This window comes from Sus scrofa, chromosome 1 (assembly GCF_000003025.6).
Source record: "Sus scrofa isolate TJ Tabasco breed Duroc chromosome 1, Sscrofa11.1, whole genome shotgun sequence".
Classification (NCBI taxonomy): domain Eukaryota; kingdom Metazoa; phylum Chordata; class Mammalia; order Artiodactyla; family Suidae; genus Sus; species Sus scrofa.
Genome location: NC_010443.5, coordinates 119,459,869 through 119,485,600, shown reverse-complemented (window position 1 = coordinate 119,485,600; position 25,732 = coordinate 119,459,869). Strand labels below are relative to the sequence as shown.

The 25,732-nt window shown below is 44.0% G+C and overlaps 1 protein-coding gene across 2 annotated transcripts in view; it reads right to left on the bottom strand.

The window, feature by feature from the left end:
• The window catches only part of MYO5C (myosin VC), a 129,146-nt gene that overhangs the window by 50,843 nt on the left and 52,571 nt on the right, over positions 1–25,732 (bottom strand). Inside the window, exons 9-19 of one of the 2 annotated variants that reach the window (XM_021095283.1) lie at positions 19,896–19,996; positions 16,600–16,865; positions 13,620–13,701; positions 11,384–11,524; positions 9,716–9,841; positions 6,220–6,303; positions 3,657–3,791; positions 3,127–3,224; positions 2,186–2,272; positions 1,606–1,717; positions 659–870 (exon numbers count right to left, since the gene is read on the bottom strand). In XM_021095283.1, coding sequence (XP_020950942.1) covers positions 659–870; positions 1,606–1,717; positions 2,186–2,272; positions 3,127–3,224; positions 3,657–3,791; positions 6,220–6,303; positions 9,716–9,841; positions 11,384–11,524; positions 13,620–13,701; positions 16,600–16,865; positions 19,896–19,996 — 1,444 coding nt within the window. Of the gene's footprint in view, positions 1–658; positions 871–1,605; positions 1,718–2,185; positions 2,273–3,126; positions 3,225–3,656; positions 3,792–6,219; positions 6,304–9,715; positions 9,842–11,383; positions 11,525–13,619; positions 13,702–16,599; positions 16,866–19,889; positions 19,997–25,732 lie in introns of both variants that reach the window. The other variant, XM_005659597.3, reaches the window with a different exon arrangement.

Sequence of the window (25,732 nt, the reverse complement as noted above, 5' to 3'; positions counted from 1 at the left end):
CAGGAAGAGGGATGCTGATCAACACAGCCTGACCCTTAAGTACTCTCATAGCTAGTGAAGGAGGGAGGCAGGGCAGACCCAGAAAGGCACATAGTGCTACCCAGGAAGGATTCCCGTTGTGCTGGCCAGCCCAGCATGGCCTCTTGGGAGCCCCAGGGAGGGTGGGATGGGTATGGCCAGTGAAATTGCCCGCCACCCATGCAGTCCCCTCTCTCAGGGGGTCAGTGAGTGCGAGCAGACAGAGCCTTGTCATGGTCCCCTTGGGCAAGGTCTGCCCCCCCCATCACTGCCATCTGCAGGTTAGGCTGGTCGATGGTATCTTTTCTTTATGCAGAGGCTTAACTAGGACCCTGATCATCTTAGGTGTTTTCAGTTCCCATGAAACAGCAGCCTAGCCCCTCCACTTGGCCTTACCAGGAACTTTGACCCTCTTCAGCAGCACCCTGATTGGTGCTTCCTCTCCTCAAAGTCCTGGTTATCACCTCTGCCACATGTGGACAGCAGGCAGAGTCAGCACCACCTGCCCCCATCTCACCTTGAGGCTCAGGGCCATCTTGGGGGTCCCATGCACATGTCTGAGCCAGAGTTTGGGGAGAAAGGAGCCCCGCCCCTGGAGGTGATCAGAATACAAAGCCCTAAATCCTTGGTTCCAACCTACCTCACAGTTTGCTGACCCCGGAAGTACTGCTGAATGATCAGAGCTGCTCGTCTCTCTCGGAGGAATTTTTTTCTCTGGAGCCAGCCTCGGATGTGCTTTTGTATCACAACACAACCCTGCCTTAATTTATCCAACCGGAGTTTCTCTAAATAAGCCACTTGCCCTGCTCTGAAGAAAATTTTGGTTTTACCAAACTGGTACTGATTAGAATCCTGAAAGAGAAAGATGACACAATCAGAAACAAAATATTTCAGATTTTCTATGGTATTTGGAAAAGATGTTTAGAGATCAAAATATGCTGACACTGCTATTTTCATATATCTGTTCTTTGACATAAAGCAGAGAAGTTCTGATCATGACCTAGGAGTTGATGTTTTGCCTTGTTTCCTTAAAGCCTCTTTGGGGGAGGAAATGGACTTGAGGGTGAGGTGTCCTCTGTGGAGTGGGAAGGGGCATGTACATTGTTGGTGATTCTCTTCTGGGCTACTAGAGAGCTCTAGCCTCTTGAAGGTGGTTTCCAAGGAGCATAGGAGCCTGGAAAGGCTTGGTTTCTGCCTTCATTTGGCTTCTCCTAGCCAGCCCTTTCCCAGCCATCATAACTGTTTCCGCACCTCCTTTCTGACAAAATTCATGGCTTGAACAATACTCTAAATCCACACTGAGGGCCATGTCTGGAAGCCCTGGCTTAGTGACCATCTAGCCGACTATGTAACATAAGCCAGGCGCACGGAAACTCCCTAGGTTGTGGGAGAACACAGCAGAATCCAAGGTCTGAATTTGGGTCCCTCAAGTGAACTCCTGTCAGGAAATGATGCTCTAGGGGGGAGTCTGCTCTGATTCTCTGACACTCAATCACACGGGGCATGTTTCTGGCCTCCCAGGCACTCAGAAGGGAAGCTGAGGAAAGTATTTGAGAGCCCATGATTCCAGGAGGGAGCACGACTGACCTGGATGAGCCTGTGTAAAACCACTTTGCACACCTCCTTTTTATCACTGAATGAGAGCTCCTGCTTGGTCATGAGGATCCCGTAGCGACTGTAAAACTCGATGTATGTCCACCTGGAAAGTCAAGGCAACCCTCAAGAGGTGGGCTAGAGGACACGCATGCTGTCTGCAGACCTTGGGGCTTACCTGCACTGTGGTGGTGGGGGGTCTGTTTTGGGGGCAGTGGCCCTAACCTTTGGCCCACTGCCTACCCCAGGATGCCACCCAAGCCTCACCTGAGCATACTTGTGTGCTCCCTGGACAGATTTTGTTACCACTTGGCTCCAATAGTTGTCTGCCCTTCCCCTACCCTCTCCCCCGGCTCCCAGGAGCACTGGAGAGGGAACATGCGACCTTTTTAGTGCAGAGATGGGGGTGGGACGGTGGCCTCTGTTCCACACACTGCTTGTTTACCACCCTCTCTGGCCTTCCCACAGCACAGTGGGACAATGTATGAAAGTACTGGACAGAAAGCAAGGCAGCCCTCCCTTGGCTCTCAGCATAGACCTCAAGTTGGGCCCAAAGCAAGGACTGAAAACATACCTAGAAGGATAGCTCTGGGCACTAATGCGAATCGTTTCCAAAACACCGCAGGCTCGCAGCTGCTGAACAATTCTTTTGGAGTCAAATCTTGAAGGCAATTTAATGACATGTTAAGCCATCACAGTTGATAAATAGGCTCATAAACAGTGTAGCAGACCTGCCCCAAGTGTGAGCTCCCGGGGTACAGAATCCACTGTGTAATTACAACACCTGGCAAATACTTAATAAATAGGCATGAGGTGTCGAATGGAGACAGCACCCCTGTGAATGGATTCAGAAAACTACACTGAAGACACAGGGAAAGAAGCAGCTGATGCTGATCAAGGCAGCAGAGAGAAAGAATCCTTGTGGGGAAATGGTCTCTGGGGTGAGCTTTGAAAGACAACCAGAGTGGGAGAAATATCCAAGCTCAAACGTCCCAGCGCCCACTTGATACCAAGTCCCCCTTACAAGACACCCTACAGGTGGCGCTATGGCTTAGGTCTGGCCCTCTGAGGACCCACAGACACAGTCACCACCCCCAGGACAGAGCATCCCCTTAGACACCTCTCAGCTGAGAGACTCTCTGTAACTTCCACTTCCTTGGGGCCCCAAAGAACAAGTCTAAGGCCTCATGCCATGTTTGAGGGCAAAACTTTTGGCCTCTCTACAGCTTTCCTCCTACAAACACAGACAAATTCTCACCAAGAAAATGTTCTGGCTTTCTCTGGTTGCACAAGCTTTAACTGTAGAATAATTCTTTCAAACCTAGCCCCTTCGCTTAACTCTGGAGATAAGATGGTTTAGCCAGAGGGGTTAATGATATAGAGGGCAGGATTGTTTTGAATCATTAAAATACCCAAGAATGGTAAAGTTCAAGACCATGATAAACAAATTCTCCAACATCACACCAGAAATGGGTCCCTCAGGGCGTCCCCTCTCTGCTGCAGAAGAACACTTACTCAAAGGGCAATTTCTCATCATTTGGCTTGATGCACCGAACATAGTGGGGCGTGGTGGCATTGAGGGTCTCCATGAGCAAGTACAGAGAGCTGCGAAACTAGAAAACAAAGTCAGGTAATAAATGTCGTGCTGAAATGTAATGCTTAGATCAAGGTTAAAAGGGGAAAAAAGGTCCAACCTGGATAAGTTGCTGAAGAGGAAAAACTAACTTCATGCATAAACATCTATTACGAAAGGTTTTAGTCTGTGACTAGGTTTACCAGCATGACCTGCTGGTGTGGACAGAGCAGTTCTCCGTCCAGTGCTCCCAAATGGCAAAGGACTTAGTGAATCAGGTTACTGTGAAAATACATGGTTTGCTCAGCCTCATAGATTAAAGCACTATGATGATGAACTACCACTTTTCTTTACATGTGCATTTATATTAATCTGAAGAAGCCCAGTGCCTATGTCTCACCCAGAATGGGTCCCACCCGTGCCTGGCTCCCCACCCTCAGCCTAGCTGAGCCCTCTGACATTTTCTCAGTACCTTGCTCCCCACTGTGCTCCGGAAATGCTTATTGTTTGGCTTGATGACTGGCTTTGCAGATTTAACTGTGATTGCTGAACCAAAAGGGGAAGAAAGAACCGGATTTTCTTGAAAAAAGTTGGCACAGAGATGAAACTGGAAAGAACAGAAAGGATTTTAATGTCAAAAGTATTCGCCCACAGCCCTAAGCTGGTGCAATCAAGGAGACTGTCACAACCCCCCCCCCCCATCTAAATCAATGGGGGGAAAAGCGATGATCTTGGCCAAATCTCAGTTCCACGAGGGGGTCCTCCTCACTTGAGATGGCTCCTGGCTTCTTTCCCAGGAATGGGAGAAGGAAACCATTGAATGTCTGCATGTAAGTATTACCTCAAGTGTTAGAAAAGTAGAAACATTTACTCCCACTTCTATGCCTTTGCTCATGTTGCTTTTGCAATTGCAATGCCTACCCTCCTAACCCCACATTCTTATCCTCAAAGATTCAAAGCCTACCCATTATTCAAGGTTCTACTATAATACTTTCCAGACCTCCCTTCACAATACCTTCCCTATGTCCCAGCATGAATTAATCCCAACTTCTTCTGAATTATCTTTTTTTTTTTTGTGCTATTTCTTTGGGCCGCTCCCACGGCATATGGAGATTCCCAGGCTAGGGGTCGAATCGGAGCTGTAGCCACTGGCCTACACCAGAGCCACAGCAACGCGGGATCCGAGCCGCGTCTGCAACCTACACCACAGCTCACGGCAACGCCGGATCATTAACCCACTGAGCAAGGGCAGGAACCGAACCCGCAACCTCAGGGTTCCTAGTTGGATTCGCTAACCACTGCACCACGACGGGAACTCCTGAATTATCTTAATCTTGAATTTGTACCTCTTTTAAGACACTCATTACTTTCCATCTTGCATCAGTTATTTCTTTATTTTTTTTATTTTTCTTTTTTCTTTTTACGGCCGCACATGGCGTATGGAAGTTAGCTGCCAGCCTGCACCACAGCTACTGCAAGGGAGGATCCAAGCTGCATCTGTGACCTACACCACAGCTCATGGCAACACCAGATCCTTAACCCACAGAGCGAGGCCAGGGATCAAACGTACAACCTCATGGATACTAGTTGGGTTTGTTACCACTGAGCCACAACGGGAACTCCATCAGTTATTTCTTTAAATGTCCTATCCTCTCTTCTGGAGAAGCCCTCGTATTTTCTTCTTTTAAATCAGACATTGAGAATCTCCTTCAGGGGAGAATTCCTGCCTGATGCATCCTGTATCACCTGCGGAACAAGTGAACCTGAAATCCCCAGGCCTCTGACGGCCTGTGGGCTCAGTGGCCTCACCAGCAACTGTGTTCCTCCTCCATACTGAACCCCAGGTAAGCCCGGGGTGAGTCAGCAATTGGTGAGTTAACTCACTAATTTTGTCTGAAAAATACAGGCCATTTGTACATTGACTTCTCTGTTATAAATGAACTTTAATAATTGAAGTTGCCATTGCCTGTGCTTTATTTATTTATTCCATTAGTGGAAGTGTTCAGGTACATGTGGGAAGGGGTCAAAATACTTGACCACCAGGAAAGGATTTGGGGGGAGTACCCATTGTGGCTCATTGAGATAAGAACTCAACATAGTATCCATGAGGATGCAGGTTTGATCCCTGGCCTTGCTCAGTAAGTTAAGGATCCATAAGCTACAGCATAGGTTGTGGATGCAGCTCAGATGTGGCCTTGCTGTGGCTGTGGAGCAGGCCAGAAGCTGTAGCTCTCATTCGACCCCTAGCCCACCGGTGTGGCCCTGAAGACAAAAACAACAACAACAAAAAATAAACACACACACACACACAAAATGACTGGGGATCTTTTAAAAGTAAGAAAATAAAGAGGATAACCCAGTCTGCACAAAAATGAAAGTTTGTGTGTGAACTGTTCTTATTTTCAAATTTTAAGAGTTTGAATTCTTAAAATTCTAAAATTGAAAGAAATGCTTAAAAAGGAAAAGAAAAAGTCAGTAATCACTCTTACGGTGATACCTCATCACAGAACCGTAGATTTTTGGAGCTCACGCACCCAGAGTGGCACTTCCTCTTCCTTTGGTTTTCCTTGAGCACTTGCTTAGCACTACCTACCACTGCTGGCTTGCATGTTTAAGGTCTGTCACTCCCTCTGGGAATGTGAGCTCCATGAGGGCAGGAACCTTGTCTGCCTTATTCACTGCTGTATCCCCAGGATCTAGGACAGTACTTGGCACGTGCTAGGTGTTGTATAAGCATTTGAGAGTGAATGAATAAAATGTGAATTCTGATTCTTTAAAGATCATATTAGCTGTCCTTCCTCTCATCTGCACATTTGGTCTCTGATTTTGCACATAGTGAACATTGGCATGCTTTCAGAAGCCAGAAACATTTTAGTGCCAAGTCTAAAACAGTCATATTTTTGTATGTAGCAGCTATAATTTGCTACTACAAGACATTTAACATGCACACACTTCTCCCTCTTTCCTGATACATGTGTAGCTCCATGTCAAGTACATAAAGGATAAACTTAATTACCCCTTAGGACTTTACAAACCTTGCTTGCTCTCAGGATTTCAACCAACATGTCATAGACAGTGTCTCTGTTTTTCTCAAGGAAACCTTCACATTTATACTCTACCTATGCAAAGAAAAGAATTAATTATTTACAAAGAGACAAAAGCAGACAGCATCTAAATACCATGAATTTCTTTTCTTTTTAAAGAAAGAATATTGAAGGGGCTACACAGGCAATGTTTTAAAGAGATCAGGTTTCTGTTTACCAAAGCAACCTCATTATAGAAAAAGCTGGGAATATGTCATATGCTGGAAAGTGCCAGGCTCTTCCATTGCTTGGACTTTTCACTGGATACTGACAACACTGCACATACCTGTTAGTTCCCTCTGGCCACAAGTGACTGGTCATTCCCCGTAACATGTGCAATTAATACAAGAAGACCTGGCTTAGGGCTTCCTTTGCCTTGGAAGCCCAGTGGTCACCTTTGGGTTTAAACAGAAATGTCTTCCTAAATCGGCATGAATGAGGTAGAAAGGAAAGGAAAACTGACCAGCTGACCACAAAACTTTCCAAGGCCATAAAACCCTTACAATCAGGTTGAGAGTGGGGCACTGTTTGAATCTGGCTTAGGAAAACCCTCAAGGCAGCCCTTTCTGATTCGTAAGACTCCTTGAATCCCTCAGAAAACAACACATCCAGGGTGGCTGCTTAAACATTCAAATCTCAGGTTAGGTACAAAGCTACAGTCATCAAAACAGTATGGCACTGGCACAAAACAGACACATAGATCAACGGAACAGGTTAGAGAGCCCAGAAATGAACCTATACTTTTGTGACAATTAATCTCTGAAAAAGGAGGTAAGAGCATACTTCCCGTGTTTTCTTAAAATTTCTAAAAGAAAACATAGGTAGTATGCTCGTTGATATCAGTCTTAATAATACCTTTTCAGATATGTCTCTCAGGCAAGGGGAACAAAAGCAAAAATAAACAAATGGCACTACATCAAACCAAAAAGCTTTTGCATAGTGAAGCAAACTATCAACAGAACAAAAAGGCCACCTACTGAATGGAAGAAGTTATTTGCAAGTGACATATCTTATCAGATTAATATCCAGAATATATTAAGAACTCATACAACTCAATCTCAAACAAATAATCCTATTAAAAACTGGGCAGAGGATCTGAATAGACATTTTTCTGAAGAAGACACACAGATGGCCAACATGCATGTGCAAAGATGCTCAACATCACAGTCATCAGGGAAAGGCAAATCAAAACCTCAGTGAGGTATCACCTCACACCTGTCAGAATAGCTATCATCAAGAAGACAACCAATTAAAAGTGTTGGCAAGGATGTGGAGAAAAGGGACCTCTCTTACACTGTTGGTGGGAATATAAAGTGATGCAGCCACTATGAAAAACAATACAGAGATTCCTCAAAAAATTAAAAATAGAACTACCATGTGATGGAGCAATGGTACTCCTGGGTATATATCTGAAGAAAACAAAAACATTAATTTAAAAATATTTATGTACTTTTATGTTCATTGAAGCTTTCTTTGTAATAGCCAGGTCTCTGGAGTATATATTTCAATATGTGATATATAGTCTTCATAAATAAAACAATAAAAATTTAAAAACAGGCTTTCACGGGTGCTGGAACCTGGAGGCAGAGAGGGTATGCAGGGACCCTGGGCAAAGACTCTGCTTTGTCCCCTGCATAGGAAAGTGTCCTTACTGGTGCAGAGTTCAGGTTAAGAACCAGGAACACTAGCTGTCTGTAAACACACCCTTGTGAATCAAACACATGGATGGTGGTATAAACTCTTCTGGGCTAGTGTATGAACCACTAGTATAAATGAGCAAAAGTGTAACAAACACAGAACTGGGAGACTATTTGCAGGAGCAGTGTCACAGGCAGCTGAGTGCTTCTCTTGGAGGCTATGGAGATCTAGGCAAAGTGCACTGATTTGCTGAATCTAAGTGAAGCTGCCTTGATTTCAGAACAATTTTATTTCCTTGGCTAATTAAATTGAGAACTTAAGCTAACCTTATAGCATGTGTGGTTTCTTCCCACCAATCCACGATCCACACAAAACGCTGCATTGTTTGTTCTTTTAAGAGGGTCTTCTTACAAGTACCAAATGACAAGAATTAAATATAAAGAAACCATGTACTATTGAGACCATCTCTTAAAGTAAATCCCATATGTGCTTTACATGAAGTCTGATCCCCACCCACCACCATGGGATCAGAACTGTGAAATTACAAAGGACAACTAGGAAACATAACTTGATATAACATGATTCATTTCATGTGAATCTTTTCAAGAACCTATCTGCAAGTCTCTCAGCACTAAAAGGCAATCAGGTTTAATAGAGTTCCTCCAGATCTCCAAAGTTATTACAGATATCCCCTCTCTTGCTCCCTGGGCACCAGGTATGACGACCAGCAGACGACCCACAGCACTGGCCTCTAGGACAGGGAAGCACAGGCTGTCCCCACAATCCCCAGGTACCAGCCAGGCCACTGGAGTAACACCCAACTGGGCACTAACAGAGAGGGCAGGAGAATCCTTAAGGAAGGAAAGCAAGATAAGAAAGCATGCTTAGGACAGGTGGTTTTGGAGAATTTTCTTTTTTCCTTCCGTTTCCTAAGTTTTCTGTAATTTACTTTTAAAATAATTTTTTATTAAAATAACTTTTTTTTTCATAAGAAATAGGAGACATATAAAGTAGAAAATAGGATTTCCCGTTGTGGCTCAGTGGTAATGAACCCAACTAATATCCATGAAGACACTGGTTCAGTCCCTGGCCTCACTCAGTGGGTTAAGGATCTGGCATTGCCTTGAGCTGTGGCGTAGGTCACAGACATGGCTCGGATCTGGCATTGCTGTGGCTGTGGTGTAGGCTGGCAGCTACCGCTCTCATTTGACCCCTAGCCTGGGAAATTCCATATGCTGTGGGTGTGGCCCTAAAAAGACAATAAAGAAATTAATTAATTAATGTATAAAATAAAGATCACATAGAAAATCCATCATCTTGAGTCAATAAAAAAGGAGAGCGTTGAAAAAAGACATAGCTTTCAATGTAGGAAACAACCATGCTGTCTTTTTTTTTTTCTGGTCATGGAGCATGGGGAAGTTCCTGGGCCAGGGACTGACCTTAAGCCACAGCAGTGGCAATATCAGATCCTTTAACCACTAGGCCACTGAGGAAGGCCAACTATGCTGTCTTGATTATAACAATTTCATAAAGAAAATAAACTGATAAAAGGTTAATGAATTCATAATAAGCCCAAATCATAAGTGAGATCCAATGGAAACATGTTTATCTTTCAAGTAAAACAATCAAACTTTATATATTTTGAGGTAAAGACAAATTCAGAATTGTTACACACATGTACACACAGGTATCCTGCATCAAAGCTACATGCTAAGTGTGATGGATCCAATCATTAAAGTCCCTGGCCTGCCTGTCCCCCAGGAGACAGGGTGGGCTGGGGGCAGACAGCACTGTCAGACTATCACTGTACCTTATCAGCAAAGTGTTGGATGATGAAAGATGTGTTTGACATTCTCGGTTTTTCAAACAAAGAGTTCTTGTTGATAAAATTATTATACAGCTTTTGAAGCCAGTTTTCATCAGTCCCATGTGGTAACTGGAAGAGAAAAGCAAGCCAACTAGTAAGTAAGAACACTAGAGATGAAAGGTTAACAGAGGTACAGAAAAGTGCTAACTCGAAGACACCAAGATGAGTTAGCACCTCAGAGTGACCTACTCCAGATCCAAGACTCCTTTTTCAAATGCAACTCCAGGCAGAAATCTATCCTTGATCTTAACATTCTTTAGAGTGATATTTAAAGGGACACATCAATGCCCTTTTAGAAGAACAAAGTGTTATCGACAAAAAGGAAATGGTCCTATAATGACATAAGAATGAAGGATTTTATTTCTGCAAAATTGGCAGTATTTTAGTATTTTTTTTTTCCTCAAAGATTTCCAAAGGTCCAGGAAAAAGCACCATGGGTTCCATTAGGTGAGCGTGATTTTTATTTTTAGTTGAAAGGGAGAAGTTCCTCACCCCAAAGTAATCCTCCCCGTCTCCTGCTTCAGGAAGAGTCTTTCTTTTGTTTTACTGCTTAGTTAGTCCTTTTAGTTAGTTCTTTTGTTTTACTGCTTAGTCAGTCCTCCAACTAAGCACTTACCTACTCAAACTAAGCTAGTTGCAAAACTTGTTCCTGATACTGGTGATTTTGAAGCCATCCATTATACTTACGCTGAATCTAATACCCCATCATGTCAAAATGACTCCTTCATGCTTCTTTGACATTGTCACCTAGGGAGTGTCTCTGTAGAGTGGGCAAAATATTTCCTAGAGACTACCTTGACCTATGCACTCTGCCCCCAGTAGATTATTCCAGAATGTTTGGCCTTGATGCGTGCTTTTTAATCTCACATCACTGCTGGGGTTAAAGCACAAGTTGTACCAGAAAGGATCATCTGTGAGAAGAACCACGGAATTGGGAATTCCAGGGAGAAAATACCAGTAAGTCTTTAACAATATACTCATTTGGCGGAGCACAAATAAACCTTTGGAAAAGAAACAGACGTATGTTTAAACATCAAACTACAACATTTAAACCCAAACATGAATACTGTCCTGTAGATTATTTTTTCTATGGCTCCATGAGGAACAATGCTAGGCTGACTCACTATCAACATGTTCCTCCCAGAGGGTAATAATAATAATAATAGGAAAATTCCCAGAGACTCTTCCCTCAATTGTATGATGTTGATTTTTCAGTTGCACCTCCCAATGGGTGACTCATAGAATCAGGAAGTAAAAGAAAACTCAATTCTTGTAGTCATTAACAACTGGTGTGTGGTCACTTGCTGTGTCCATGTCCACTGGATATATATACCCAGGGACAGCTTCAGAGGGCTCCTCCCTAATGGACATGACCTAGAGGTTGTGTTACCCAAGGGTGGGCTACACATATTGAGGGTGGGAAGTCCACCCTGCCCTCTGGGATTCCTGCTCTTGACTGCTGTCCCAGCAGTAACATCCAACCAGTTGTTAATACATCAGGAATGAAATACATACATGTGAATGAAAACACACACACACACACACCCAATTTTGCAATATGCTCATCTATTACTACTCAGAAGTTGAAAACAAGTTATTTTTAAAAGTTACCAAGCATTCTTCATCCAGTAACTCCAAAATGCCCATTTTTGCTTCAATCAGGTCGATAACTGGTTGGTTGTCATAAAAATCTATCAGAGTCCAAGGAATATCTTCCTTCATATATTCTTCTTGTTCAAGTTTAAAGACATGCTGGGAATCCAGAAGTTAATACAGAAAGTAAAAGAGAATATCACGATGTGTGTCTGAAGAACAGGAGGTAAACATGTGCAAAATGTAGATTCATGACAGATTGGTAACGTTTATGGAAGACCCTGAGATTTATGCAGCTCCCCATATCTATGCTCAATGCTGCTGAAGTCCTATCATGGGCTAGCTGTCATCTTCCCTCCCAGTCTAAGTGGGTCCCCACATCCTGGGGTGTAAGGCCTGGGCCCGCCTGCCACTTTCAGCACTCAGGGTGGTCCTGGAGCCCCTTCCCTCTCACAGCCACTGCTGCTGTCCAAGGCAGACCCAGCCTCTTTGGCTGGGTGGAAGCCAGCCTACCCAAAAATGCTGGCTGTGGGGCCAGTGTGAGAAGCCAACAACTTAGAGAGCTTTGTTCATTATTTGTTTGGGCTATGAGGATATCAAGAAGGCCCCCAGAGGGCTGGCTCAGGCTCATCCTGGCTGCAGGAGGAGGAAGGGGGAGAGGCTATGAGGAGCAAGGCCCCCTCAGGAGAATCCCACTGGGAACTGCACAGAAGCCCAACAGGTGGTTGAGAAGCAGACAGGCCACAAGGGCCAGACAGGGCAACAATGAAAGTGCCAGGGGGCAGATGGGGTGGGACTGCAAAGGACAGCAGAGGGGAGAACATACCAGCCCCCTGTGAACTGCCCCCAGAGAATCTCAGTCCTGTGACATTTTCCTAGAGGCAGTGAGGACTCACAGTTCATGATGAGCTCTACATTCTGGAAAGACACCTCAGTTTAGGGGTAGGGATGGCTTTGAAGAAGACAGGACTGGAGGCAGAGAGCCCAGTCAGGACCCAGCCCAGGTTCTGTGGAGGCTGGTCACTGGGAGGAAAGTGAGGGAGAAGGAAGGAGTTGGGATGAACATGAAGCTCAGGATACTGGAGCTTTAACCACAAAAGGGAGCATGGAGGGTGAGGAGGCCAAGAGAGGAAGGTGGCAGGTTCATTTTTTCACTGCTGAGCTCCCTGAGGCCACCCATGTGCAGCAGTCAAACAGTGGGCAGATTTATGGGACATGAGCTAGGGGGCTCACTAGCATTTTTATGCTGATATTTAAAGTATTACCTCTCCCAGGAGGATCTGCCCATTGGTAGATGATGCTACAACAACAACAACAACAGCAACAACAAAAGGAGGACAAAATAGAAGAGGAGGAAAAGTAGAATAAAAAAGGAAAAAATGGAATTGCAGCCTCTGATTGCTATTTTCAGGGGATGTCTTGTACATGCATCATTCTGGGGTTGGGGCAAATGTGTGTGTTGGGAATAAGGTGGCACTGGAGTTTTGGGAGAGACAGGATCTGTTTTGTCTTCAGGTGAGCTGTGCTGCACATTCACTTGGAATAAACATGAGTTCAGTCACTAAATGCTAAACTTCCAGAGAATCTTTGAGAATGCTAACAGAATACAAATTTGCAATGGGTTGAAATCTAATGCATATACCTGGACTAATTCTGGGGCAAGGAATAGGAAAACAAAGAAATGTTTACCAAATATGAGTCAATGTAGGGTCTTCGCACAAGAACATCAGAGAGCCCAAGGTCCCAGAGGAAGGAGGTGGTAGAGGTGAGATTCAAACCCAGTTTAGTTTGAGCAAAAGCCCATGCCCTCCATGATGTCACACATGATGTCTTCTCAGGGGTTGTCAGGGAGAAGCTGAATTTCAAAAGAAAAGCAAGAGTTCTCCAGGTAAAGAAGAAGGGATGGGGAAAGAACAGGAGTAGGTGGATTGTGGCAGAGAGAGCAGCAGGTGCACAAGGGCTGGAGCCTTCAGGAAACTAGGTTGTTTTGCCTGGCTACAGGGGAATCTGGCCAAGAAAGGCTGCTCCAAAAAAGATAAAGTAGGATGGGAAGGTGCAGCTTTAAGATATGGCCACAAGATGGGGCAGTGACACAGCATGTGACCCCTTTAACAATAGGAAGATTTGAAGCAGGAAGGAGCCAGAGGGAGTTTCTGTGTTTTCTCCCTCCCTCTCACGCCTGCTTTTTCTCTCTCCTTCCCCCCACCCCACACAAATGCATGCCTGCACACATGCATGCACGAAAATCACCTACCAGATTAAACTGCTGTTGCAGCTTTTCGTTAGCATAATTGATGCAAAACTGTTCAAAGCTGTTCACATCAAAGGTTTCAAAACTGAAATAAAGTTTAAACAAGTTAAGATGTAACTTGAAAGACATACACATTCATTCATAGGTTTTTTTTTTTTTGTCAAACTTTATAGCTGAAAAGTTGTCTGTGTTTTCGGCAAGTTTTAAATATGCTTCAAAGCTTCTGGTTTAAACATCCTGGCAGTCAGTTTATAAATCATCTTTTTCTAGGCTGCCCCAGGAAAGAATCTGGTCTGTTACAAAACACCTACCTGAGGCTGGCATTAAAACACTCACATCACATGACGTATGGCGTATCATTTAATCCACATAACAACACTGACATCAGCCTTATTATCCTCACTTTATGATAAGGAAATAAGACTGAGAAGCTAGGGAACTTGCCTTAGGTCACACAGCCAGGGTCAGACCCAGCTGGGTGCCCACTCAACTGTAACACCTTTGCTTTCAGTGAAAAAGCAATAGTTTCCTGTTGCCACACTCTGTGTTGAAGGAAGAGGCAGCACAGTTTTGCTTTCCCAAGGTATAATTTCACAGTCCTTGGAGGAAAAGAGCAAGGGCATCTAATATCCAGAGCCCAGTAGACCCATCAGGTCCAAGGCAGACACAGCCCCACCTCCATCTTCAGACCCTGAGTGGCTGTCTCTGGAGCTGCAAACTCATCATGAGGTCAGCAAGAAACAGAATGGGGAGCAGGCTGGAACTGTGCAGGGGCTGTGATAACCAGGACTGCCCTGCATGGCAGCTGCTACTCAGCACCAGCCAGCTGTGGCTATGGATGAATACAGGTCAGGACATCAGGTCGCCTGATTCTCAAGAGAATCGAGAAACCTGGACTCCTATGCGCATTATCCTGCTCTATGAAACATGATGTGGGCTGAACAAAACTGGGGCACCAGTTTCACCATATGGCCAGATGAGCGCCCGTGCCAGGAAGAAGCTGAGTGCTTATAGCTATTAGCACTGTCGCTCGTCACCTCACTTAAGACCGCTCTTGGTGGAGGGCTGCCGTGACCCGACCGTTACACAAGAGGGTCAGAAAAGACGGTGACCATCACAGAGTGGTGACGGACACACAATTTGACCCCAGCTCTTGGTGCCTCTAAAGCTTTGGTTCTTTCTTTTTTTTTCTTTTTTGGCTGCCCATGCATGTCCATCCACTTACTCCATTCCCAGGAATCACCCTGATCTCAAGTTATCTGCCTGCCTCCTTCACTAAAATTTAGGTCTCAAGAGGGCAGGGGCCATATGCCTATTCTGTTAACTGATCGCACCCAATAGTTCCTGGCACATGAGTATTTGTTCCTGAATGAAATAATATCTTAAAACAAAGGGCTACATATTTCAAAGGCATTTTAAAAACACAGGAAAGAATAGAGAATAATACAACAATCATTTATTTTCACCACAATGAAAGAGACTATTGTCTAGCAAGACTATTCCCTTTTAAGTGATGACAGGGTACTCAAATCCGTTTTTTAGAAGAGACAAGGTCAATAATTCACTAGACTACTCCAGCGATGTATCACTATTTTATAACCATTGACATATGCTATTAACTGGAAGTCATAGGTATTAACTTAGAACCTAAGTTAAACAAAATAACTCCCTTGAGGCACAGTCCCACATTCAATAGCTATGGAAAGGCTGATTCTCTGTAAAATTTCAAGGCCCCTTCCATCTGACCCCTCTCCAGCAGGCAGCAGCAGGCCAGTAGAGCAGCTTTTCTCACTGTCTGGGGAGGTGAGGGTGAGCTGGCCTTCCCAGGATGTTGGGGATCGTCCCCATCCAGGTGGATACTCTGTGATGCCTCCCCTGGGACAAGCTGACCCTCCTCCCCCTCTCCCAGGGCTGGTCCTGGGAGAGGGAAGGGTTGGGCACCTGTGGCCAGTGGCTATCAAACAAGACCTATCTCCTGTCAAGGCCCGCCTCCACTCAGGTCTGGCCTCAGGCACTCTCTCTGGCTCTTTTTTTTTTTTTTTTTTTAATTTTGTTCTTTTTATAGCTACACCTGGAACATATGGAAGTTCCCAGGCCAGGAGTCAAACTGGAGCTGCAGCTGCCAGCCTACACCACAGCCACAGCAACAGGGGATACTTAACCCACTGAGTGAGGGCCAGAATTGAATTCACATCCTCACAGAGTCATCAGGTTCTGAACCTACTGAGCCACAATGGGAACCCCCTCTCTGGCTGTTCTGCAAGTGTCTTTAGCATGAGTCTGACCCTGGATTTAGAAAAGCAGGACTGGGCAAAGAAGCAAGGAAAAAATTCCAATGTGGGAATGTGGTCTCCCAAGTATATTAGAGTTCATGGAGAATGGGGCAAACACACAACCCTTATTGTCCAAGAATGGAAGAGGATTAGGTATGAGGAGGCTGGTTGGTAAAAGCTCTGAGTTTGAGTCCACTCCGGCCCTGGGAGTGTGGACAAGTTGCAGGACTGCTGTGATTTCCTCCCTATGAAACGGGAGAGGTATGTTAAAGCTCCACACCTCACAGGGCCTCTGTAGGGAAGCTGAAGTTGGTGAGATCCTCATACAGTGCTGGCTTCTAGCATCAGCAGAGCAACCGTGAATGAGTCTTCCTGCATCTTAGTTGTTTCATCTATAAAACGTGGGTAATTATAAGGTTGTCTAACAAAGTGCACAGAAACCACGTAGCACAGTAGCTGGCATATGGCTCTTGATGTTGGTCATTATCAAATTAGAATTTATTTAATACAGCCTTTTATCTGGGTAAAGAGGATATTAAATAAAGCACAGCCTAGGGGACTGTACTTAGCACCCATATGTTAAAAAAACAAAGAACATCATCTTTCTGATCATATGAAACATCAAAGCACAACCAGAATAAAATAATCTAAAAATAACAGGCATTTGACATTTAAATGAGGAAAGACAGGTTCACTGAAGAGAATCTTACCCATAAATGTCCAAAACACCAATAAAAGTGTGCTGCTTGCCTGAAAACTGCAAGGCTTGATTAATTCTCTCCACTATGAAGTCAAACAGGTGCGCATAGATCTTTTTGGCCAGTGCATCCCTGGCATTGGTGGCCTGGGGCCTGGTCATGGGCTTCACCACCGTCTCAGAGGTCGTGATGATCTTGCGATTGCATAGCCACTGAGCCACTTTGCCGCTCTCCAGGCCCAGGAGCTCACAGAACACCTTCAAGTGACTGTCGTCCTCCTTCAAAAGTGAAAAGCCCAAGCCCTGTCAGGTCATCTAAACCAGCACCAGCCCACCCAGCCAGGCCCCTGGGTCTCTGCTCAGGCCTGCCAGAAAGAGGAGGATGAGCTGGGCTGAGAAGGACCATGCCCATTAGGCAGAGCCCCGTCTGGGGGTGAAGCAGAAGAGCCTGAAGTGGCACTGAGCCTGCACCTGACCTTTGGCAGGGCACCACTGTGGTAATGCCAGGTGGTCCTGGGCTGTGTTCTACCTGGATGTTATTTCTGGCCAAAGAATGTCAGTAGTGATTAGGCTACAGAAGCAATGCTTCCCCCTCTCCTGTGCACTGTGCATGTTTGAGGCCTCTCTTCCCTCTGCCTCACACCCAGGCCCCCTGTCAGAGCCTGAACTTGCCCTGTCCTTCCATGTGTGTGGTCAGGTTTTGCCAGAGGAGTGGGTAGGAGGATGTGTCTGGCCCAGGAGGTACCTAGGTGTCATTGTCAGAGAGAACATGGGGGCTCTCTGGACTAAAGCAGCTTTCCAGCCAAGATAAGACTAGTGGCGGAGGACTCCTGGATGTACAAAGTGAACCTTGTTTCTCTCGCAAGCCTGGGCATGAGAGCTGCCCCACTGGCCAGCAGACAAGGAGTGGTCTGCTCCCATTTGTCTTTAGACCACACGGACAAGGGTTCCTTGTCACTAAGCAAGGCGATATGACCCCGTGTGACTGAGTACTACCCGTCTCCTTGGGCAGGGGAACTTGCAGAGGCAGGTTAATCTGTTGACACCATCTCAGCCAACTGGGAAAACCATGACTGTAATTAAAAACCATCAGATTACAGAGAGTCCTGCCACCTCTCCACTACCCACCCACATGGCTTCTGACCAAGTTCACAATGATGTGAGTGTGTCTTTGATGTTCCTGACCCCTTCACTGGGGAGAGGACAGGCAGGCCCATTGGTTTCCTTCCAACTAAGCAGGAACCAAAACTTCCGAGTCACAAACCTTCAGCTGTAGGGGAAATGCAAAGGGGCAGCAATTTTTAAAAAATACAGTGGCTTCATCCATATTGAATTTGGCCAATATTTGATGCAAATAAATGAAAATTATAGGACTAGTAATTTTCTGCAATGATTTGACTTTTTTTTAAAATAAAATCTGTCTCCTAAAATTGTGAGACAAAGGATTTCTAGTCTACCAATTTTAACTATTTAAAATACTATCTTCACAACAAATTTCAGAGGATGGAGTTCAAAGCAAGGGCATTTGCTGGGTGGACATCTTATTTTTACTCTATGGGAGTTTGAGAAGGAAAAGTGCAGAAGCTCATCTCTGGCAAAGAACTAGAGGGAGAACTATAGACACTCCATGCTCCTATCCAAGGTCAGGAGCCCTCACCAAACTTCCCAGTCCTTTGTGAAATTACTGACCCTAGGAGGGCTGGATATAGGGGGAGGGGGATGCTTATTGTAAGAATTTGAAGAGAGGAAGGAGAATTACTTCTTGGTCATAGGGCAACAGGATTGAAGCACTAGGTCAAGAAAAGTATATGCTCCACTCTTGGTGTTCTTTCCCCTTAAATGGCAGGTGCCAGAGATGAGAAACTGCCGTATATATAAAATAACAACTGTTCCCATCACATGTTATGGGGACATGAAAATAGACATAGTTATAGACTGAATGTTTGTTTCAGTTATATGAAAAATTCATACGTTGAACCCCTAACCCCTGATGTGATGGTATTTGGAAGTGGGGCCTTTGGGAGGTTTATATGAGATCCTGTGGATGGAGCCCCTAGATGGGATTACTGTCCTTCTAAGAAAATAAACTAGAGCTTGCTTTCTCTCTGCCATGTGAGGACAGAGCTAGAAGGCAGCTGTATGCAAGCCAGGAAGAAGGCCCTCACCCAGAAATCAACCAGGCAATCACCGTGACCTTAGACCGCCAGCCTCCAGGTCTGTGAGAAAATAAATTTCTATTGCTAAGCCACCCTGCATGTGGTACTTTGTTATGGCAACCAGAGTTGACTAAGACACATGTGTTAATACAAAGCTTTAATAGTAAGGGGATGTTGCATTTCACAGAAACTTTTTAAAACTGTGTAATAGTTCTCTTTACATGGATATTGTTGAGAATAACCCAACACACACCTCATTCTAAGAATCACCACTCCTGACATCTGTTGCCAAAGAGACACACATAAGCTTATCTTGTGTCCAATAAGTAATGATATCTGTCACAAAACTTACATGGGAATCTATTTCTAGAGAGGAAGGCAGAAACACTGGTGTTTGATTAAGAGAGTGTCAGGAGGTAGGAGGCATCCTTTCTGCTTAAAACTGTCCAATGCTCTTAAGGCCATCCATGATCTGTACCACCCCCTCCACCCTCAACATTTTCTGGCCTGGTCTACCACCCCTCCTTTCATGTGTTTTCTTTTTCGCATTTACCAACCTTATGGCTATTTTTGCAATAATACTTCCTGCCTGCCTGAGGGCCTTGCACTCACTGTTCCCTCTACTTCAAACACTCTTCCCCCAGATATAGGCACAAATCACATCTTTACCAAATCGGAAAGGCTTTCTCTGAATACGCTGTACAAAAGGCATAGCCCACCCCTTCTCTGCTTTATTTTCCTTTTTAATGGCCATCCCCAGCTGCCAGAGCCTATAAATGTTTGTCATGTCTCATCCCCTCCACCTTCCTCTGCCAGATCATATGCTTCGTGAAGACCTGCTGATTTTGGTTTGTTCGTTGCTGTTTCTCCAGAGCCTGCAACAGTGTCCGGCACACTGTAAGCACTCAGTCAAAATGTGTTGAATAAAAGAAGAACAGAGAATGCATTCCCTGCCCCCGTCCCTACTGTTGCAAGGGAAAGAAGCTTTACACTTTGAAAGCAATCCATGGAAAGTCCTGCTTCCTTGTTCCTGTTAAACTGGTCTCCCCAGTAGTGCCTGGTGTTAAAATCTAAAACTGAATTACAGTGAGAGGTTCTACTGATGATCCTTCCAATACAGGAAGGTTAAAAGGAACACATATCTTACACTGACCGCCGATCTCTCGTTGCCCACTGCTATGATCTCCACGTTGCCCAGATGTAGGATGGCTGCAAGGATTTTAAAAACATCCATCTGAAAATCTTCTTTGAAACCTGAAAACAAAAATTTCCCCAAATTAGGAATACTGCATTTCTTCTCTTGCTTAATCACTAGTAAGATAAGCAGCTGAATTCATTTAGGACACTCTGGTACCATCAGTGCCAAGAGCTGGAACAGGGAACAGGGAGTGGGCCCCATTTTCTGTCTTTCTAGTTTGATATGTGCAGGCACACAGCACGACCTCTACAACCCACCAGGTTTCCCTTTTGCAGTGGCTTCTAGGAATTTCAACACAAAAACTAGTATCTGAGTGACTATTTCACATCAGGCTCCTGGGAGAATCAGTTCTCATTCATTCTGTATGCTGTGCTTTCTTGATTGTTAATTTTTTTTTTTCTTTTTTGCTCATAAATTCCCTTTTTTCTTTTTATGGAGGGTGCCGGAAGGATTGCATTTGCCCTTCCAGCTCTGCACCCTGCTCTCTGCCCCAGGAAACTTGCCTGTTTGGACCAAGGCAATGGGCTCTCATGCCCTCTGGCCAGTGGAGACCCTGGCAGGGATCAGAGAGCAGGAGACAGGTGCTGAGATGTCTCCCCATCTCTTCCCCTGCAAAGGTGCCTCAGGCAGGCTGTTTTGCCAACTGACAGAAAAGGTCACTGTTCCTGGTCTAGCACTGACTTTCCCTGACCCTCCTCCTTTCAGGATCCAATAACACCCCTATTCTTGAACAGAAAGACCTGTTAACAATTCTGGTGCTGGCCCTTAGTCTCTACTGTTCCTTGTAGCCCCCCAAGCTCCATCCATACTTTTGTAGTTACTCCCTTTCTAAATATACCCTCCTTCTTGTATCTCATTTGAAATATCTATATTTCTCTCTGGGATCCTGATTGATGGATGTGGAATATCATTTATGAATATATAATATGTGGTCACCATGAGGGGATTAGCACATTGCCTAAAGGCAAAAATAAACCAAACCAGCTACTACAAAAGACTTGGTGTCTGACCCCCATATATCACCATGGAGAATCTGCTAGTTGGGAGCAAGGCTTTGCTAAATCTGGAGCCCAGTACAGAAGCAGGGTGGATGGGGGCCAACACCAAGTGGTGATAATGACACTGTTCTTTCATTCTTTCTTTTTCTTTCCTTTCTGCCTTCTTTCCTTCTTTCTCCCTCCCCCTGCCACTTCCTCTCTTATTTCTTCCTTTCTTTTTCTTTCTCTCTCTCTCTCTCCCTCCCTCTCTTTCTTGTCTTCTGCCACACTTGCAGCATATGGAACTTCTCAGGCCAGGGATCAAATCCAAGCTGTGATTGAGACCTATGTCACAGCTGTGACAACACCGGATGCTTAACCCACTGTGCCAGGACAGGGATTGAACCTGTGCCTCAGCAGTGATCTGAGCTGCTGCAGAGAAAACGCCAGATTCTTAATTCACTGTACCACAGTGGGAACTCCAGAGATACAATTTCTAAGTGTAGGGAGGTGGGGCAGGTTTATTCCCGATCATCTTCCCTGGTCCACAGTGAGGTAGAAACTGGAATGGAGACTCTCAAATCCCCCAGAAAAAGATCAGCAGACCCCAAATGCCCAGTAAGAGTCACCGTGGCCACCCACTACTTCTCACATGAGAATGCCTGGAATATTTCAATAGCAGCTAGGTCAGTCTCTTAAATACTTCCAAAACATAGACAGTCTTTTCTACTTCAAAGATCACACAAAACCAAGTCACAAAAAATTTCAAACCAAAATTACATGGAAGCCTCCAGCTCAATCTGAGTCCAGGCATTTGTATGCAACTGTTCCATTTGGAGCTAAATACCTCCATTTGAAGGACAGGCAATTCTAACAGAGATAAACTCCCAGGCACCACCATGATAAATGATGAGTAAGTGATGAGGAAAAACAACTAAAAAATACAAAGTCTGGGAATCTGCTCTGGCACTCCCACTCTGCATGATTCATCACCAGCTCCATGCCTTCCAGAACTGACACAAGAGAAACAACTCCAAAGCAATGACCCCAAAGAACTTAAGACCTTAAGTAATTATCTTTAATGAGATAAAATCACTGCAAGAGTGAACTGCAACAGCGAACTGAGTTAGATTTCATCAAGAAACACAATGGTCAAATCCCTTGAGCCTGAGGTCCAGGATAGTTCTGACTGTTTCTAGTGCTCTTTTTGTCAGAAAACTTAATGGTCAGGCAAAGATCAAAGGAAGAATTAAATATGAGTCAGCAGAAGAACAAAGGAAACAAGCTCTTGATCAAAATGCACCACATTATGCTTCCTCAGGGGGTAACTTGCGGCTAGTTAAGGTACCTGTGATATTGTGATTTATGCTAAGAAATATATACTTGGCTTTCATCTAGTTTCTAGCATAGCACTTCTAAAACCCTGAGAACTTCCTAAGTGGTGAAAGAGCTTAAGATGTCTTCTGTTAATGAGGCGATTTTAGAATGCCCTAAGATCATGTGAGGATGGGGGCTGGTTGCCAGGGGAAACAAACCTATGATTGAGAGTTGGAACTTTTGGTTTTGTTTTGTTTTTTGCTTTTTAGGGCTGCACCCACAGCATATGGAATTTCTCAGGCCAGGGGTCAAATTGGAGCTGCCACTGCCACTGCCAGCCACAGCCACAGCCATAGGAATGCCTAATTCTTAACCCACTGAGTGAAGCCAGGGATCAAACCCATATCCTCATGGATACTAATCAGGTTTGTTACTGCTGAGCCTTAACAGAAACTCTGAGAGTCAGAACTTTCAATCTCATCCCTGGACCTCTGGGAAGCAGAGAGGGGGTAGAAGTTAAACTAATTGCTAATGGCCAATGATTTAGTCAGTCGTGTCAGTGCAATGAAGACTCTATAAAAATCCAAAAGGACAAAGTAGATTTTTGTCCCCACACATGAACACATGGGGACTGGGGAGAGTGACACTCAGACAGCATGGGATCTCTGCGCCCCTTCTGACATACCTTGTCCCTATGTATCCCCATGCCTGGGGATCTGGCAGTGGGAGAAGGAGTCCCCAGAGCATTTGGCCTTGAGAGCCAGAGAGGCTTGTGCACAGGAGCTCCATGGGACTGGGGGAAGTGGAGACCACTCTTGAAAGGTGTGCACAGGCTTGCGTATACACTAGGTCCCAGGGCAAAGTAGAGACTGCATAGGAATCTGGGTCAGACCTGGCTGAGCTTCTTGGAGCATCTCCAGGGAAAACAGGGGGTGACTGTGGCTTGCTGTGGGAGAAAGACATTGCAGGCAAAGGTCTCAGGAATAACCATCAGCATGAACTCCTCTAGAGGCAGCCATACTGGAAAAATGTGGCTCCACCCAAAAGCGCTGAGAAGCCCCAGGCCAAACAACAAATCAAGTGGGAACACAGTCCCACCCATCAGTAACAGGCTGCCTAAAGACACTGCCCCCCCCCCACCAGGCACAGAGTCATCTCTAATCATACTCAGAGACAAAGTCCTACCCACTGGACGGATAAGAATCAGCTCCACCTACCAGTGGACAGGCACCAGTCCCTCCCATCAGGAAGCCTACAGCAAGTCCCTAGACGAACTTCAGCCACCCACAGGGGGCAGACATCAGAAGCAAGAGAGGCTACACCCTATTGTCTGCAAAAAGGAGACCAGACTAAAAATCTATACAAAATGAAAAGGCAGAAAATTGTGACTCAGATAAAGGAACAAGAAAATTTATGATTGAGATAAAGTAACAAGAAAACCACCTAGACAAAAACAGCTAAGTGATTTGGAGATTATCAACCTCCATGAAAAAGACTTTATTTAGTCTAATGATAATAAAGATGATTCAAGATATTAGAAATAAACTGGAGGCAAAGATCAATAAATTACAAGAAACATTGAACAAAGAAATAAAAGATTTAAGGATTAAGCAAGCAGAGATGCAAACTAACTGAAATAAAAAATTCACTAGAAGGAATCAACAGCAGAGTACAGAAGGCAGAAGAACAAGTAAGTGAGGTGGAAGACAGACTGGAGGAAATCACCAAAACTGAACAGAAAAGAGAAAAAAGATTGAAAAGAAATTAAGACAGTCTAAGAGAATTCTGGCACAACTTTAAATGCACCAACCCATCCATATTATAGGAGTGTCAGGAGAAAGGGCCAGAGAAAATATTTGAAGAGATAATAGCCAAAAACTTCCCTAACATGGGAAAGGAATCACTCACTCAAATCCAGGAAGTACAATGAGTATATAAATTAAACCTAAGGAGGAATCCCCCGAGACACATATTAATCAAATTGACCAAAACTAAAGACAAACAGAAAATATTGAAAGCAGATAGGGAAAAGAAAGAACATACAAGGGAACCCTGATAAGGTTAGCAGATGATTTTTCAGCAGAAACTCTGCAGGCCAGAAGGGAGTGGAGATGAAAGGAAAAAGCCTCCAACCAAGATTACTCTAACCAGCAAGGCTCTCATTCAGATTTGAAGGGGAAATCAAAAGCTTTACAGACAAACAAAAGCTAAGAGAATTTAGAAACCATAAACAAGCTTTACAAGAAATACTAACAGAACTTCTCTAGGTGGAAAAGAAAAGACTACAACTAGAAACAAAACTATTATAAGTGACGAGGCTCACAAGTAAAGGCAAACATAAAGTAAAGATAGGAAATCATCCACACACAAATAAGCTCCCAAAACCAGAAATTGTAAGAGGAGGAGGGTACAAATGCAAGGATTCTGGAGATACATTTGAAATTAAGAGATCAACAACTTAAAGCAATCTTGTATATATATATATATATATATATATATATATATATATATATATATAGACTGCTATATCAAAACTTCATGGTAGCTGCAAATCAAAAAGATAGACACGTAAATAAGAAAGAGCAATCCAAACAAAGCACTAAAGACAGTCATCAAACCACAAGAGAAGAGAACAAAAGAAGGGAAGAAAAAAGACCAACAAAAACAAATCCAAAACAATTAATAAAATGGCAATAAGAACACACATATCAATTATTACCTTAAATATAAACGGACTAAATGCCCCAACCAAGACATAGACTGGTTGAATGATACAAAAATAAGACCCTGGCTGTCTTTAAGAGACCCACTTCAGTTCTAGGGACACATACAAATTGAAAGTGAGAGAATGGAAGAAAATATTCCTTGCAAATGGGTATCAAAATAAAGCTTGAGTAGCAATATTCCTATCAGAAAAAAATAGACCTTAAAATAAAGAATACTGTAAGAAACAAAGAAGGACATTACTTTGATCAAAGGATTAATCCAAGAAGATAAAACAATTATAAATATATCTGCACCCAATATAGAATCACCTCAATATATAAGGCAACCACTAACAACCTTAAAAGGAGAAATTGACAAAAATATAATAATAGTTGGGGACTTTAACACCCCATTTACAGCAATGGACAGATTATCCAGACAGAAAATCAACGAGGAAACACATGCCTTAAATAATGCTTTAGACCAGATGGACTTAATAGATACTTATAGAATATTCCATCCAAAAGCAGCAGAATACACATTCTTCTCAAGTGCACATGGAACATTCTCTAGGATAGATCACATTCTGGGCCACAAACCAAGAGTTGGTAAATTTAAGAAAATTTAAATCATATCAAGCATCTTTTCTGACATTAACCCTATGAGACTAAAAATCAACTACAAGAACAAAAAACACAAAAAAAATACAAACACGTGGAGACTAAGCAATATGCTACTAAACAACCAATGGATCACTGAAGAAATCAATGAGGAAATTAAAAAATACCTAGA